Below are 17,795 nucleotides of genomic sequence, written 5' to 3' on the forward strand. Positions count from 1 at the left end.
AAGAGAAAGAGTCAAACTTTAGCGAAAAGTGCGGGGTGCTGAGGAGGGAGAAGCTCCTTTCGTATACGGAGTAATTTCTGTTCGTTTTAAGTTTTAATGTCACTCCTTAGTTTCAATCAGAAAAACTTGTTTTTTTTTATTTAATCAGATATAAGAAACGATTAAGCTCAATGTCTGTTGAACAGTAGCGTTTACCATATAATTTTCACAACTAGATAAAAATAGATCCGGGCATAATATTTTATAGGCGTATTATATAACAAGATTGTTGTATTTTTTTATTTGGAAAAAAAATTATCCTCGAAATAATATTGAGACCATATCTTCTGACCTAACTTTATCTTCTGATCCTCCCTCCAACCACCCCACCTCTAACTACCAAATTTTCAGTGCAGTGGTAGGCACGTAATACTTTACTTTGAACTGGAATTGTTTGACAGGAATTTACTACATGTATTATCGGAGGAACGAAGTGTGTCAGAACCCTCCCATCACCACTTTGATTGAAGCTTTTTAGCGAAAGGTTGGTATATTGCATTTTCTTTGAACTAGAATCTTGATAGAATTATTGGCCCACAAAGTTGCAGGAAAACATTGACCCGTGACCCCTCCAAATAAAAGGCTACAAAATAATTCTTTCCCCACACAAGGTTTTATCACGAATGTCCTTAGATCTACTGATGTTTTTTTTTTTTTTTTTGCAAGTATAAAAAAGTTATAAAAAGGTTTGAGCTGAGAGCTTGCGGCACATGGGTTTGTTTATTTAAACAATCCAATAAATAGCTTTTTCCTTTTTAAACCGCTTTAAAATCTGAGTTTAGGGATTTCTCCACCTTTATTTTTATCAAATTAAAAAAAAAAACAAGTCAGATGCATCCTATACAAAATAGTTTCAATTCTTATGGAAAAAAGTGAAAAAATTAGTTTTTTATTTCACGATTCAACATGGTAGTAAAGACGAAAATGTGCTATTGCCCTTAAAACTTCATCAAGAAACCATAAGAAAAATCTTGTGTTTAACTTACTTTAGAAATAACATTAGCTAAACAGTCAAATAGATCGTGGTAACAAACTGTAGCAAGGAGCGACCCGGTTCAATAGTAACCGAAACTCTAAAAATCGGAATTTTGATAACAATAGCTACATCAAAAGAATTGTATTTTTATGCCGATTTTAAATATATAAGTTTCATCTAGTTTAGTTTTACCCATCAAAAGTTACGAACCTAAAAAAATTTACTTTATTTTAGAAAATTGGGAGAAACGACCCTAAAAGTCATAGAATCTTAATGAAGAATCTTAAATCACAAAATGAGATTCAGCGCATCAGAAAACCCTACTGTAAAGGTTTCCAGCTCCTATCTACACTTTGACCATTGTTTACATAAAGTAATGGGTATTGGGAAGTGTACAGACGTTTTCAGGGGGACTTTTTCGCTTGGAGGGGGGTGGTAAAGGGGAGGGTGTTACGTGGGATGATCTTTACGTTGAGCAATTAATCATGAGGGAAAAGAATTTCCATGAAGGGGCGCAGGATTTTCTAGCATTATTCAAAAAAAAAAACAATGGAAAAATAAATAAAAAAAAGTTTTTTTAACTGAAAGTAAGGAACAACATTAAAACTTAAAGCAAATAGAAATTATTACTTATATAAGGGGGTTCGTTTCTTCCTCAATACCTCACTCTTTACGCTGAAGTATTTTTCGGTAATTTCAACTGTGTATTCTACGGCCTCTGTGATTGAGGGGTCATTCTTAAAGAATTGGGAAAAATTCAAGCTTTAGTGTAAACAGCGAGGTATGGAAGAGGGGGCGAACCCTCTCATATACGTAATAAAAATATACAAATATAGAAGTTATGTAAGTTAATTCGTAAGTTACGTATATTTATTGCTAATAAAAACGTTCGTAAAAAAATTAAATGTTCTAGTCGCCTTTTTAAGTAACCAAAAATTGGAGGGCAACTATACCTCCTCCTGCACCCCTTTTTTTTTATCAAAATTGTCCAATTAAAACTTTGAGAAAACCATTTATAAAAAAAAGTAATATACAAATTTCGTTTTAAATATTCATGTGTGGTGAGCCAGAACCAAAACATGCATTAATTCTAAAATGTTAAGAAATTAAATAAAAAAAAGTTTTTAAACTGCAAATAAGGAGTGACATTAAAGCTTATAAAGAACAGAAATTATTCCGTATATGAAAGGCGTTGTCCCCTCCTCAACACCTCGCTCTTTACGATACAATTTTTTATTGTTGTAAGAAGTAGAGTTGGGAGAAAGAGTCAAACTTTAGCGTAAAGAGCGGGGCGTTGAGGAGGGGACAGCCCCTTTCATATACGAAATACTTTCTGTTCGCTTTAAGTTTTAATGCCGTTCCTTACTTGCAGTTAATTTTTTTATATATATATATAATTAAAAATCCATGAGTATTGTATATATGTTACGCAAATGTCCGAAATTTGGAAATGGAGACATTCACCGGTTTTTGTCCTCGGATTCAGTCAGCGTTGCCAGCCAATTATTTAATTAATGCAAGGTTTGATGATGACAGGTTAGATTGCACTAACTTTGATAAGGTTAGGTTAGCATAGGTTTTTAACCCATTTCTGAAATATATATATATATATATATATATATATATATATATATATATATATATATAATATATTTATATATATATATATATATATATATATATATATATATATATATATATGTCGATCTATGTTACTGGCTCATGTTTTCCTATCAACACGGTTGCCTCAAGTAATGGTCGTGTCATGACCCTTCGTGTCTTCTATATCATTCTATTAACATCGACATTGCTTAAAACATTTCCTGAACAGCAACATTAGCTGCTAATAAAATCTCTCTTTTCATATTTTACAAATAATCATATTTTTGTATTTTATTTTTATTAAGGTTTTGTAATTTTCATGTCAATAAATATAAAAGAAGAATTGTCTAGCTATTCTGATTCCAAATATACCAAATTAATTACGTCTAGTTTGACGTGTCCAAAGTTACGTTTAAAAGTTCGGTTTCTAAGCAAGATAATCTAAATTTTGTATCTATTTATCTTAATATATATATATATATATATATATATATATATATATATTATATATATATATATATATATATATATATATATATATATATATATATATTGGAAATGGAGACATTCACCGGTTTTTGTCCTCGGATTCAGTCAGCGTTGCCAGCCAATTATTTAATTAATGCAAGGTTTGATGATGACAGGTTAGATTGCACTAACTTTGATAAGGTTAGGTTAGCATAGGTTTTTAACCCATTTCTGAAATATATATATATATATATATATATATATATATATATATATATATATATATATATATATACATATATATATATTATATATATATATATATATATATACATATATATATATATATATATATATATATATATATATATATATATATATATATATATATATATGTCGATCTATGTTACTGGCTCATGTTTTCCTATCAACACGGTTGCCTCAAGTAATGGTCGTGTCATGACCCTTCGTGTCTTCTATATCATTCTATTAACATCGACATTGCTTAAAACATTTCCTGAACAGCAACATTAGCTGCTAATAAAATCTCTCTTTTCATATTTTACAAATAATCATATTTTTGTATTTTATTTTTATTAAGGTTTTGTAATTTTCATGTCAATAAATATAAAAGAAGAATTGTCTAGCTATTCTGATTCCAAATATACCAAATTAATTACGTCTAGTTTGACGTGTCCAAAGTTACGTTTAAAAGTTCGGTTTCTAAGCAAGATAATCTAAATTTTGTATCTATTTATCTTAATATATATATATATATATATATATATATATATATATATATATATGTTTTGGGGATAAAACAATCCCCAAAACAGATCCAAGGTTTTTTTTTCTATGTCTTTTCAATCTACGATATATTTAAAATAGCCTTGAAAACTCACTCATTCCTCGTACTACGTTAACTTTGATCCGTTTTCAGTAGTTCTACTTTCTCTTTATAAAAAAATAATACAAATTTTCTACGGAACATAAAAAGCAGTAGCCTCTTATTCCCCGAGTAAAACTCATCGAAAAAAGTCTTACAAAGTAAAAACATCTACCTCCTATAGCTTTAATCGGCTTATCTAGCGATTTTGAAGTAACCCTCTTTTAGACTAAGAGGCAAAATATAATCTGCAAATCAAGTTGGTTTTAATTACTTTTTAAGGGCATTGTTCGGTATTTAAGTCTTTTTATCTTTTGAAAATGTAAGCAGTGCTAAGTCTTCATTATTAGCATAAAAAGCTATAGTACTAAATAGATTAATTGAAAACTTAGTCGAATTCACGATGAGAAAATAAAAAACATTTAGTGGAAGCTCTTTCCAGTTGACAAAATATATATGGCAGCCTTCACATAATACAGTCAAGACCGTATCTAGAGGCGGGGGATTAATGCTAGGAGTGAACTTCCTCCCTCCTCCGAACTGTCCGTCAGACTCGTAAAAATGTAACAAAAATGAATATAGGCAAATCTGGTACGTTTTTTATTTTTTTGTCCCTCCCCCACAAAAATTTTTATACCCCCCCCCCCCCCCGATAAAAAATCCATGATACGATCCCGGATGTTGTTTAAATAGATTACGTCAAAGCTGACCTCTTAGACATTCTAAGGCACCTAGGAATTCAAGAAGGAGTCTTTAACTGTCCCTATCGTTTACATCTACTATTATTTCCTCTCATTTTACAAGGCTGGACCTATGGCTTTGACTGTAGTGGCTTTAGGTTATCAAATATACTGGCAAACTTATCCTTTCAATATAGGATGTACAGGGGTTACACGCAACGGAAGCTAACTGTTTTCTAGTGATAAACTACGTGTGGGAATTAGAATATAGTTTTTGTAAACTTTAAAGGATCTGTAATTTGTTTCGTGCGTATGTTTCTCTCAGAGATATATGTTACTAGGAAGTGTTGCCCATGGTGATAGAAGATATACTTTACAAACTGTGTTACCAAATAATTCTTAAGATTTGACACAAGAAAAAAACTAACAAAAGACAGAAAAAAAAAATCTAGGTATAATATAGACCAAGAAATTTTTATCCCAAAGTAAAAAAAGAAATGAACTAATGTTCATTCCTTTGAATGAAGCATTAGCAGCTAATGTTGCTGTTCAGGAAATGTTTTAAGCAATGTCGATGTTAATAGAATGATATAGAAGACACGAAGGGTCATGACACGACCATTACTTGAGGCAACCGTGTTGATAGGAAAACATGAGCCAGTAACATAGATCGACACCTATAGAACAAATACCTATGTATGTAGTATATCCACCCCCCCCCAGGTGCCAATAACCTGGTATGTAATGTATGAGCCACAAGAATACAATATTTTTTATGTGCAGCAAAGTATCCTTGGTTATTCCAACAAGAAAAATTATAGGGAAAATTCGCCCCACCTCTCGTAGCCCAATTTAAAAGAAGCATTAAGAGGAACGAAATCAAATTTATCGCATTTTCTAGGGTATCGTTAGCAAGCTGTTTGCTCGACTTTAAAGGCATCATAAGGACCCGCCGGGGTACTGGAGACCCAATTTTTGCCAGAATCAAACCCTCAGCCATGAAACAGGATAGAATTGCCAAAATTTTAAATGTAGACTAATTCATCACCGTTGTAATTGACCCTGAAGATATAATATGAAATACTTGTTGAACTTCAGGCTTAATTTACTTGACGTCTCACTGCTGTTTCAACAGCTGGAGATAAGTATTTGGCTAGATGTTGCCGACACAACCAATTCCCATTAGTAAATAATGATGAAAATATTACTGGGACAAAAACATCAAATATTCAACTTAATGACAAATATGAATTTGAAGCATAACACGAATCCATATTAGAAGTATACTATACAGTAGTCCTGATCTTAAACCCTTATTTTAGCACTATAGCTTGCCTATACTCCAGACAGGATAACTTCCCTGTACTAAACTACAGCATTGACCTACTTACATAACCAGCTACCCAGACAGATATCCGACGGTTTTGGGTGAATGACCTACATATTCCTGTCAGGACATGATTGGCAAATATTCGATCCTTAGTCGTGAATTTTTCTATTAGAAAAATAATACTTTAAGGGACTTTTTCTTAGTTATAATTTTTTGGACTCAGATCTTCCTAGTTGTCAAAAACAAAACCCAAGTTTCTTAAATGATCAAATATTTTCAGTAAATCAGATATATTCCAACCATGTGTGTTCATATTTGTCAAAACTACAACCAGTTCTTTTTAAATTTGCAAGTATTATCAGTAAAAACAGATGTATCTTAACCGTGTGTGTTCTTAGTTATCAAAATTAATACCCAAGTTTCTTAAATGATCAAATATTTACAATAAATCAGATATATCTTAATGATATGTATTATTTTTTGTGAAAACTAAAACCCTAGTTTCTTAAATTATCAGATATATTTAATAGATCACATGTATCTTAACCATGTGCGTTCTTATTTGACATAACTAAAATTAAAATTTCTTAAATGATGAAACATTATTAATAGAGTCAAATGTATGTTAACCCTGTGCATTCTTACTTTTCAAAACTAAAACCCAAGTGTCTTAAATGATTTAATATTTATAATAAATAAGATATATCTTAACCGTGTGTATTCTTATTTGTCAAACCTAAGGCCCAAGTCTCTTAAATGATCATAAATTTTTTTTAATAAATCAGATATATCATAATTCGTCTGTATTTTTTTTTGTCCCAAGTCTTCTTAGACGATCAAATACTAATAGATCAGAGATATCTGAATCGTCTGTATACTTTAGTCAGAACTAAAACCCATGTTTTGTAAATTATATAAATTAATAATAAATTATATGCATTTTAATCCTGTGCATTCTTATTTTGTCAAAAGTAAAACTGAAGTTTCTTAAATGATCAAATATTTATAATAAATAAGAGGGATTTTAATTTTGTATGCTTTTCTTCATCAGAACTAAAACAAAGTTTCTTAAGTGATTAAATTTTTATAATAAAATATGATGTATTTTAAACGTGTGTATTCTTATTTGCCAAAACTAAAAACGTTTCTTACGTGATCATACATTTTCAATTAATCAGACGTATTTTAAACGTGTGTATTTCTATTAGTCAAAAATAGAATCAAAGTTTTTTTTTAAATTATCTAACATTTTTAATAAATCACATGTATTTTAACCGTGTGCATTTTTATTTGTCAAAACTAAAAGCCGGGGTTCTTAAATGACCAAATATTTTTATTAATCAGATCTATCTTGACCATTGTATCTTATTATTTGTCAAAACTGCAACCCGAATTTGTTTATAGTAAAATGTTTATAGTAAATCAGATTTATTATAGCCCTGTGTATTCCTATTTCTGAAAACTAAAACCTTATTTCTGAATACTAAAATCAGATGTACTTTAAATGTGTGTCTTCTTATTTGTCAAAACTAAAGGCCACGTTTCTTAAATGATCGTATATTTTTTAAAATTAGATGTATCTTAACCATGTTTATTTTTATTAGTCAAAAATAAATCCAAGTTCCTTAAATGATCAAATATTTTCAAAAATTCATAGGTATCTGAACCGTGTGTATTCTTATATGTAGAAACTAATGCCCCAGTTTCTCAAATGATCAATATTATTAGTAAAGTCAAATGTATCTTATCCATGTTTATTCTTGTTTGTCCAAACTAAATCCCAAGTTTCTTAAATGATGAAATATTTTTATTAAACTGATGCTCATCAGTGAGTTTGGTTAGTTTATCGTTCAATTAATTTGATGATTCGTTATTATGCTAAAAATTTCTGCTAAAATTTGTCCAATGCTAAAATTTCTGCTGAACTATACCCCACTACTTCTAATTCCCGCTTCATATGTTTCTAACTAAATAAAAATCCGTTTCATATCTCAAAATCTTTTCTAATATTACGAAACATCTTGATGCAATACGTTATCAAAATTTCGATTGATATAACGAGAAGCCTCTATGATAACATCAAAATCATATATTTTGACAAATTAGAACACATAAGGTTAAGAAAAATCTGTTTTATGAAAAATCTTTGATCATTAAAAAAAATTAAGATTTTAGTTTTCAAAAATAAGAACACACACGCTTAAGTTACATCTAGTTGATTAAAAATATTTGATTGTTTAAGAAACCTGGGTTTTAGTTTAGACAAACAAGATTACACACGGTTAAGATACATTTGGTTTATTAGCTACAAGTGAGTCCAAAAACTTTGAAGTCAAACAAAAAAATTTGAGCCCGCTAGTAGTATCTATGTCTCTGAAAATTTCTTCTCTTACATCTTCGACTTTTTAAAAACATTCTAAATGCTCGACTTGCTAGCGTACCGTAAAAATAATGGAAGCATTGTAAAGTATTGCATAAAATATTTTTATTTAAACAACGACATGTAGAATATCATCAAAAAAAATTAAATGAATGTTTTAATTCTGCAAAATCTTTGGTAATATCAAACAATATTCTGGTAATATTGCGCAAGATTTAGAAATACTTGGCTAAAAATTTTATCAATATCACAACTTATTACCATACGACATTCTTTCAAAACAAATCACTTGACAGAACCAGCTGCTAATAGCCTAAAAATTCTTGAGTTTCAAAATTTCTTGAGTCCCAGAATATTCCAAAAAATTCGAATCTCAAAATTTTGTTAAAAAATAAGTCCAAAAAAAAGAAATGAATGTAGCTACAAACATTATTTTTCTAATAGGAGAAATCATAACTAACATATTTATATCAACCCCATTTCATACTTTGAAATTTTCACTAGTAAATTGATTTTGTTTGAAGTATATTTTATGTCATTTTAAGACATGAAAGAAAGTTGAAAAAAATTTGAAGTAAAAAAATTAAGTTAAAAAAAATAAGAACTAGAAATGGGGGCAAAAAGTTGGAGGATAGAGACATTTGGGGCTCCTTGGTGGTTGGACATGGATGACCAGGATCTGCCACAATCTTTTCAAAAGACAAAAAACTATATTCATTTCATTGTCATGACTTGAATATTAAGTTTTATAATAACTCGATGTTGCTTTTATTCAATAAAGATCGAATATTTGCTGAGCATGTCCTGACAGAAATATGCAGTTTATTCATCCAAAAGCGTCAGATACCTGTCTGTGCAGCTGTTTATATAAGTAGGTCAATACTCTAGTTTAGTATAGGGAAGGTTTCCTGTATGTAGTATCAGCAAGCTTTAGTGCCGAAATAAGGGTGCCAAATAGGCAAGATTTAGTGCCCACTTACTTTTTTTAAATATTGCTGATTTTACGAAAATACCTATTTTAAATTCTGTACTTCCTACAATCAAATGTGTTTCCTTTCTAGGTCAATGGAGGGTCATTGAACGGCGTTTAGCTTCTGATTCTTATACTCTGAAAAATTTACTGCCAGGAAATTTGTATTTAGTTTTGGTCAGAGCAGAAAACTCACACGGACTTAGTTTGCCATCACCAATATCTGACTGGATTGAAATAACTGAATCATTAATTGACGATGCGGATGAAGGTGAGAGGGAACAGACCCGTGAAGCTTTGGCCGGTCAAGTGTTAAGGCTTGATAAAGTAGTGTCTATTAATGCTACTTCAGTCCAGGTTATCTGGGAGGTAAGTTGTCTCAATATATCGGTATATTTAATAAAAAAAAAGCTTTTTTTACAGAAAGTAAAGAGCGAAATTTAAACTTAAAAATAATATAAATTATCGGGCTGTCCCTCCTCAATGCCTCGCTCTTAACGCTAAAGCTTTTTTTAAGACTAGAGTTGTGACAAAGAATCAAACTTTAGTATCAAAAGTTACGACCCTTAGAAAATTTGCCTTATTTTTGAAAAACAGGGTAACATCCCCTAAAAGTTATAAATTCTTAACGAAAATCACACCATCATATTCAGCATATCAGAGAACCCTACTGTAGAACGTTCAAGCTCCTATCTATAGAAATATCGAATTTTATGTTTTTTTGCTAGAAAAAAGATCACGGATGCGTGTTTATATATATTTTTTTTTCCAAGGGTGATCTTATCGATCCAGTGATCCTAGAATATTGCGAGAGGTCTCATTCGTACATAAACTAGAATTTCTAGTTCCCTTTCAAGTGACAAAAAATTGGAGGGCAACTAGGCCCCTCCCACCTCGTTTTTCTCAAAGTCACCCAATCAAAACTTTGAGATAGCCATTTTGTTCAGCATAGTCAAAAAATATAATAAGTATTTCTTTAAGGATGACTTAATTTCTCAAAGTCTCCGGGGGGAGGGCTTAAAGTTGGGAACTTTGTCCATTGTTTACATATTAAATGAAAAAAGCTTTCAATCTGAAAAAAAAAGTTTTTTCAACTGAAAGTAAGGAAAAATATTAAACTTAAAATGAGCAGAAATTATTACATCGGACTTAATTGAATTAAATAAAAAAAGACATGAGTTTCACCTGAATGTAAGAAGAAACATTAAAGCTTAAAACGGACAGCAACTATTAAGTATTTGAAGTGGTTCACCCCCTTGTCAATACTCGCTTTTCACGCTAAATTTCAAATTTGGTTCCAATTCCTTAAAAATTAGCCCTGAATCACAAAGGCCGTTTAATTAGAATAAATAGCTCTTTTGAAAATACTTAAAAAAAAATTAGCGTAAAGAGCGAGGTATTGACGAAAGGGTGAACCTTCTCATATGTAATAATTTTTGTTCGTATTAAGTTTCAATCCTGCTCCTTACTTTGAGCTGAAGAAACTTGTTGTTTTTTTTGTAATGTCTGATCCTTTTTTAATAATGCTTGGAAATCCAGTGTCCCCTTGATGGAAAATTCAGTTCCCCCATGAAAGGTTTCTCCATGGAAAGATCCTCCTACATACCCCCCTCTGCTTGTGCTCCCCCCCCACCAGAAAAAACTGAAACGTCTGTATACTTTGCAATTTCCTATACTATCTATAAAAAGGGCTAAGTCCACAACTTGCAGACCTTCCCCAGAGACTTTGATCAGGTGACTTAGGGTAAAAAGAAGGTGTTGCTCTCCAAATTTTTGGTCATTTGAAAAAGAGCACTAAAACTTTTAATTTACCTTTGAATGAGCCCTCTTGCGACATTCTAGGACCACTGGGTCAATACGATAACCCCTGGGAAAAAAATAAACACGCGTCCTTGATCTTTCTTCTGGCAAAAAAAAAATCCCAACATTCCTCATTTTAGCAGATAGGAGCTTGAAACTTCTACAGTAGAGTTTAGTGATGAGTTGAATTAAATGGTGAGATTTTCGTTAAGGTTATGTTACTTTCAGGGGGGAGGGGTTCCCTTTTTTCGGGCATAAGACAAATTTCCTCAGGCCCGTAACTTTTGATGGGAAAAACTAAATTTGATACAACTTATATATTTGAAATTAGCGGACAAATCTTATTCTTTTGATGCATCTATTGGTATCAAAATTCTGTGTTCTAGAGTTTCGGTTACTATTGAGCCGTTTTTTTTTATTTATGACTTGCAGTTCGTTACCACGAACTAATTGATTATAGCTTCGTAGTTGAATTGATTGTATTTTTTTTTGTTGCTTGCTCTAAATTTTGTATTGTTTTGTCAAATCGGAAAAAATAGAAAAAATAAGGTATTTTTAACTTACGAACGGGTGATCGAATCTTAATAAAATAATTCTGAAAAATTAGGCAAAATTAGGTATTTTTAACTTACGATGGAGTGATCGGATCTTAATGAAATTTCATATTTAGAAGGATCTCGTAAATAAGATATCTTACTTTAAGTCCTGACCGGATCCAGAGTCATTAAGAGGGAGAATTGGGGGGACTAAAATCTCGGAAAACGCTTAGAGTGGAGGGATCGGAATGAAACTTGGTGGGAAAAATAAGCAGAAGTCCTAGATACGTGATTGATATAACCAGAAAGGATCCACTCTATTTTGGGGAGTTGTTTTTAATTCTGAAAATTTAGAAAAAATGAGATATTTTTAACTTACGAAGGAGTGATCGGATCTTAATTAAATTTAATATTTAGAAGGGCCTCGTAACTCAGATCTCTTATTTTGAATACCGACCGGATCCAGTGTTATTGGGGGGGGGGAATCTTGGAAAACACTTAAAGCGGAGAGACTAGGATGAAACTTGGCGGGAAGAATAAAAACATGTCCAAGGTAGGTGACTGCCATAATCGGACTGAATCCACTCTCTTTGGTGGAGTTTGGGGGGGGGGAGGGAGTAATTTGGAAGAATTAAAAAAATGAGGTATTTGTAACTTACGAACAGGTGATCAGATCTTCATGAAATTTGATATTTAGAAGGATCTTGTGCTTTAGAGCTCGTATTTTAAATCCCGACAAGATACGGTGACATTGGGGGGAATTCGATAGGGAAACTGGAATTCTTGGAAAACGTGAAAATTGAGGTATCTTTATCTCATGACTGGGTGATTAGATCTTAATGAAACTTGATATATAGAAGGATCTTATGTCTCAGATGCTTCATTTTTAATTCGAATCGGATCCGGGGACACGGGGGGTTGGAGGGAGGGGAAAAGAAATCTGGGAAAACGCTTGAAGTGGAGAGATCACGATGAAACTAGATGAGAAGAATAAGCACAAGTTATAGATACGTGATTGACATAATTGGGACGGATCTCCTCACTTTGGTATGAGCTCTAGCAAAATTATAAGAATCAATAGATTGATTTAAAAAAGAAATCAGAGGCTTAACGCCGGATGGGATTTAAAATAAAAGCTGTGAGTCACGAGGTCCTTCTAAATATCAAAATTCATTAAGATCCGATTTTTTCTAATTTTTCCTCTCCCTTTAGCTCCCCAGATGATCGAACCGGGGAAATGACTTTATCAAGTCAATTTGTGCAGCTCCCTGACACGCCCACGAATTTTCTTCGTCCTAGCACGTCCAGAAGCACCAAACTCGCCAAAGCACTGAATCCCACCCCCTAACTCCACCAAAGAGAGCGGATCCAGTACGGTTACGCCAATCACGTATCTACAACATTTGTTTATTCTACCCACCAAGTTTCATCCCAATTTCTCCACTCTAAGTGTTTTCCAAGATTTCCGGTTTCCCCCCTCCAACTCCCCTCAATGTCAACAGATCTGGTCGGAATTTTAAATAAGAGCTCTCAGCATATCCTGCATTTGAGTTCTCAGCATATGTATAAATTGCCAGAATTTTACATTCCGTATTGAATACTATTAATCTCCTCTTTTATTGCCAATGGAACAGAGTTGTTCTTTTGAAGATAATAATTAACTAAGGGTAATTTCTGTAGTTTATATTAAAAAAGTTGTAAAAACTAAAAACTGTGAAGTAAACAGAGTCAAAGATTCATTCCATGATTTATCGTATTAGCTCAAGTAAATTACGCGAAGTACGGCAAGCATCAACAATCACATGTAACGAATTTGATCCAATAAAACGTAGATTTCTAATTGTCTCAAAAATGGAAATAAAGCCTGAGAAGATCTAGTCAAATAAATAGGTTAGACTACATACAAGAGCAAAATATGATTATACTAATCCAACATTATATAGCCTTTCAACCTACTTATCATTATAATAATTTGGGCAATAATGACGCCTGAATGCCAAGAAGTACCCATAGGACTAATATAAAAGAACTAAATGTTAAAACTAGCATAGTTATACAAATAATAGTTTATGTGTAAACCCAATATGAACAAGAGCTAAGAGCTCGTATGGCACTTGTGACAAGGCCGGACGAGCCAAGAGCCAAGAGCTCATATGGTTTGAACTCTAGCAAAATTCTAAGAACCAATAGATTGATTTAAAAGGAAAATCGGAGGGTTAATGCTTTAAAATAAGAGCTCTGAGTTACGAGGTCCTTCTAAATATCAACATTCATTAAGATCCGATCACCCACTCATAAGTTATAAATACCTCATTTTTTTCCAATTTTTCCTCTCCCTTCAGCCCCCCAGATGGTCTAATCGGGGAAAACGACTTTATTATGTCAATTTGTGCAGCTCCCGGACATCCCTACCAATTTTCATCGTCCTAGCATGTCCAGAAGCACCAAACTCGCCAAAGCACTGAACCCCACCCCCTACCTCCCCCAAAGAGAGTGGATCTAGTAAGGTTACGTCAATCACGTATCTACGAAATTTGCCTATTCTACCCACCAAGTTTCATCCCGATTTCTCTACTCTAAGCGTTTTCCAAGATTTCCGGTTCCCCCTCCAACCCCCTCCAATGTCAACAGATCTGGTTGGGATTTGAAATAAGAGCTCTGAGACATGAGTTCCTTCTAAATATCAAATCAAACAGTTCGTGGTAACGAACTGTGTAGTAAGGAGCGACCCGGCTCAATAGTAACCAAAACTCTAAAAAATTGAATTTTGATATCAATAGCTACATCAAAAGAATCGCATTTTAATGCTGATTTTAAATATATAAGTTTCATCAAGTTTAGTCTTACCCATCAAAAGTTACAAGCCTGAGAAAATTTGCCTTATTTAAGAAAATAGGGGAAAACACCCCCTAAAAGTCGTAGGATCTTAACGAAAATGACACCATCAGATTCAGTGTATCAGAAAACCCTATTGTAGAAGTTTCAAGCTCCTATCTACAAAAAAGTGGAATTTCGTATTTTTTGCCAGAAGACAAATCACGGGTGCGTGTTTATTTGTTTGTTTTTTTGTTTGTTTTTTTTCTTTTTCCCAGGGGACATCGTATCGACCAAGTGGTCCTAGAATGTCGCAAGAAGGCTCATTCTAACAGAAATGAAAAGTTCTAGTGCCCTTTTTAAGTGACCAAAAAACTGGAGGGCATCTAGGCCCCCTCCCACGCTCATTTTTTCCCAAAGTCAACGGATCAGGATTTTCTAGCATTACTATAAGGAAACAATGAAAAATAAACATGAAAACTTTTTTCAAATGAAAGGAAAGAGTAGCATTGAAACTTAAAACGAACAGATATTATTACGAATATGAGGGGTTCTAATGATACTTTTAGCATAAAGAGCGAGGTATTTAGGAGGAGATAAATACCTCGCTCTTTATGCTAAAGTATTTTTAGTAGTTTCAACTATTTATTCTACGGCCTTTCTGATTCAGGGGTCATCCTTAAAGAATTGGGACAAAACTTACGATTTAGTGTAAAGAGCGAGGTATTAACGAGGGTACAAACCCCCTTGTATACATAATAAAAATATAAGGTTATGAAAGTTTGTTACGTAAGTTAATTCTTAAGTTATGTATATTTTTTACTAATAAAAACGTTCGTTAAAAATTAAAAGTTCTAGTTGCCTTTTCAAGTAACCGAAAAATTCGAGGGCAACTAGGCCTCCTTCTCCACCCCTTATTTCTCAAAATCGTCTGATCAAAACTAAGAGAAAGCCATTTAGCCAAAAAAGAATTAATATAAAAATTTCATTTTAATAATTTATGTGCGGAGAGCCAAAACTAAACATGCATTAATTAAAAAACGTTCAGAAATTAAATAAAAAAACTAATTTTTTAGCTGAAAGTAAGGAGCGACATTAAAACTTAAAACGAACAGAAATTATTCCGTATATGAAATGAGTTGTCCCCTCCGCAATCCCTCGCTCTTTACGCTAAAGTTTGACTCTGCCACAATTCTGCTTTTTAAAACAATTAAAAGCTTTAGCGTAAAGAGCGAGGGATTGCGGAGGGGACAACCCATTTCATATACGGAGTAATTTCTGTTCGTTTTAAGTTTTAATGTCGCTCCTTACTTTCAGCTAAAAAAAATTTGTTTTTTTTTATTTAATTTCATTAAGATCCGGTCACCCACTCTTAAGTTAAAAATACCTCAATATTTCTAATTTTTCCCAATTAACACCCCCAGCTCCCACAAAGAGAACAGATCCGTACCAATTATGTCAATCTTGTATCTATAACTTGTGCTTATTCTATCCATCAATTTTCATCCTGATCTTTCCACTCTAAGCGTTTTCAAAGATTTCCGGTTTCTAATAATTCTGTCATAATTTTGCTAGAGCTCATACCAAAGTGAAGAGATCCGTCCCAATTATGTCAATCACGTATCTATAACTTGTGCTTATTCTTCTCATCTAGTTTCATCGTCCTCTCTCCACTTCAAGCGTTTTCCAATATTTCTTTTTTCCCCCTCCAACCCCCTTTTTCCGCTCATCGGATTTGAATTAAACGTGAAGCATCTGAGACATAAGATCCTTTTAAATATCAAGTGTCATTAAGATCCGATCACCAATTCGTAAGATAAAGATACTTCATTTTTCACGTTTTCCATGAATTCCGGTTTCCCACTCCAACTCCCCCCAATGTCACCGGATCTGGTCGGGATTGAAATGAGAGCTCTAAAGCACAAGATCCTTCTAAATATCAAATTTTATTAAGATCCGATCTCCCGTTCGTAAGTTACAAATACCTCATTTTTTTTATTTTTCCGTATTACTCCCCCCCCCCAACTCCACCAAAGAGAACGGATCCAGTCTCGGTCATGTCAGTCACGTATCTTGGACGTGTGCTTATCCTTCCCAACAAGTTTCATCCTGATCTCCCCACTTTAAGCGTTTTCCAAGATTTCCGCCCCCCCTCCCCCAATGAAACTTGATCCGGTCGGGATTTAAAATTAGAATCTGAGTTATGAGGTCCTTCTATATATGAAATTTCATTAAGATCCGATCACTCCTTCGTAAGTTAAAAATACCTTATTTTTTCTAATTTTTCTGAATCAGCCCTCCGCCCCCACTCCCCCAAAGAGAGCGGATCCGTTCCGGTTATCTAAATCACGTATCTAGGGCTTTTGTTTATTTTTCCCACCAAGTTTCATCCCGATCCCTCCACTCTAAGTGTTTTCCAAGATTTTAGGTTCCCCCAAACTCCCTTCAATATCACCGGATCCGGTCGGGATTTAAAACAAGAGCTCTGAGGCACGATATCCTCCCAAATATCAAATTTCATCAAGATCCGATCACTCATCGCACATCACACATCATCAATATTTCATTTTTTCTAATTTTTTAGAATTAACCCTACCCCTAGCCCCCCCCCAAAAAAAAAGAGAGAAGATCTGTTCCAGTTATGTCAATCACGTATCTAGGACTAATGCTTATTTTCCCACCAAGTTTCATCCTGATCCCTCCACTCTAAGGGTTTTCCAAGATTTTAGGTCCCCCCCCCCAACTCCCCCAATGTCACCGGATCCGGTCGGGATTTCAAAGAAGAGCTCTGAGACACGATGATCTTCTAAATATTAAATTTCATTAAGATCCGATTACCCGTTCGTAAGTTAAAAATATCTCATTTTTTCTAATTTTTCCGATTTTTTTTTTCCGATAAAAATGAAGCCGAATTAAAATTCTATAACGTCAAAAGAAGTTTAAAAGTGCTAATACAATAAGCAAAATGGCAAGAAAAGAAAACTTTTCTTCTTTTTTTAGTAAGGTTAAACCTGCCAATTTATGCCATAGAAGAAAAGAAAAATCACTAAAGGAAATTCAAAATAGAAAGATAACTACCATGATTGTAAGAAAATTCACAGACACAATGACAATCAACGGGGATAATATGTAGAGTATTTGAAAAGAATCAGATATTTCAAATTAAGAGACCCAGGAAAAAGACCCCAGATCGGGATAGTCTACCAGGAGAGACTGAATATGCACAAAGCTACATTATTGCCATTTTTACTGAGCTCAATAGGCATTAGAACCAATTTTCATCCCTATTTAAATGAATATACATAGTGCTGTAT

At 33.0% G+C, this 17,795-nt stretch overlaps 1 protein-coding gene across 1 annotated transcript in view; it reads left to right on the top strand.

The window, feature by feature from the left end:
- LOC136025758 (roundabout homolog 2-like) overlaps window positions 1-17,795 on the top strand; it is a 124,778-nt gene that overhangs the window by 104,816 nt on the left and 2,167 nt on the right. Inside the window, exon 10 of the mRNA XM_065701745.1 lies at window positions 9,423-9,700. Within this exon, the coding sequence (XP_065557817.1) occupies window positions 9,423-9,700 (278 nt within the window). The remainder of the gene's footprint in view (window positions 1-9,422; window positions 9,701-17,795) is intronic.

This window comes from Artemia franciscana, chromosome 4, assembly GCF_032884065.1.
Source record: "Artemia franciscana chromosome 4, ASM3288406v1, whole genome shotgun sequence".
In the NCBI taxonomy this organism is placed as follows: domain Eukaryota; kingdom Metazoa; phylum Arthropoda; class Branchiopoda; order Anostraca; family Artemiidae; genus Artemia; species Artemia franciscana.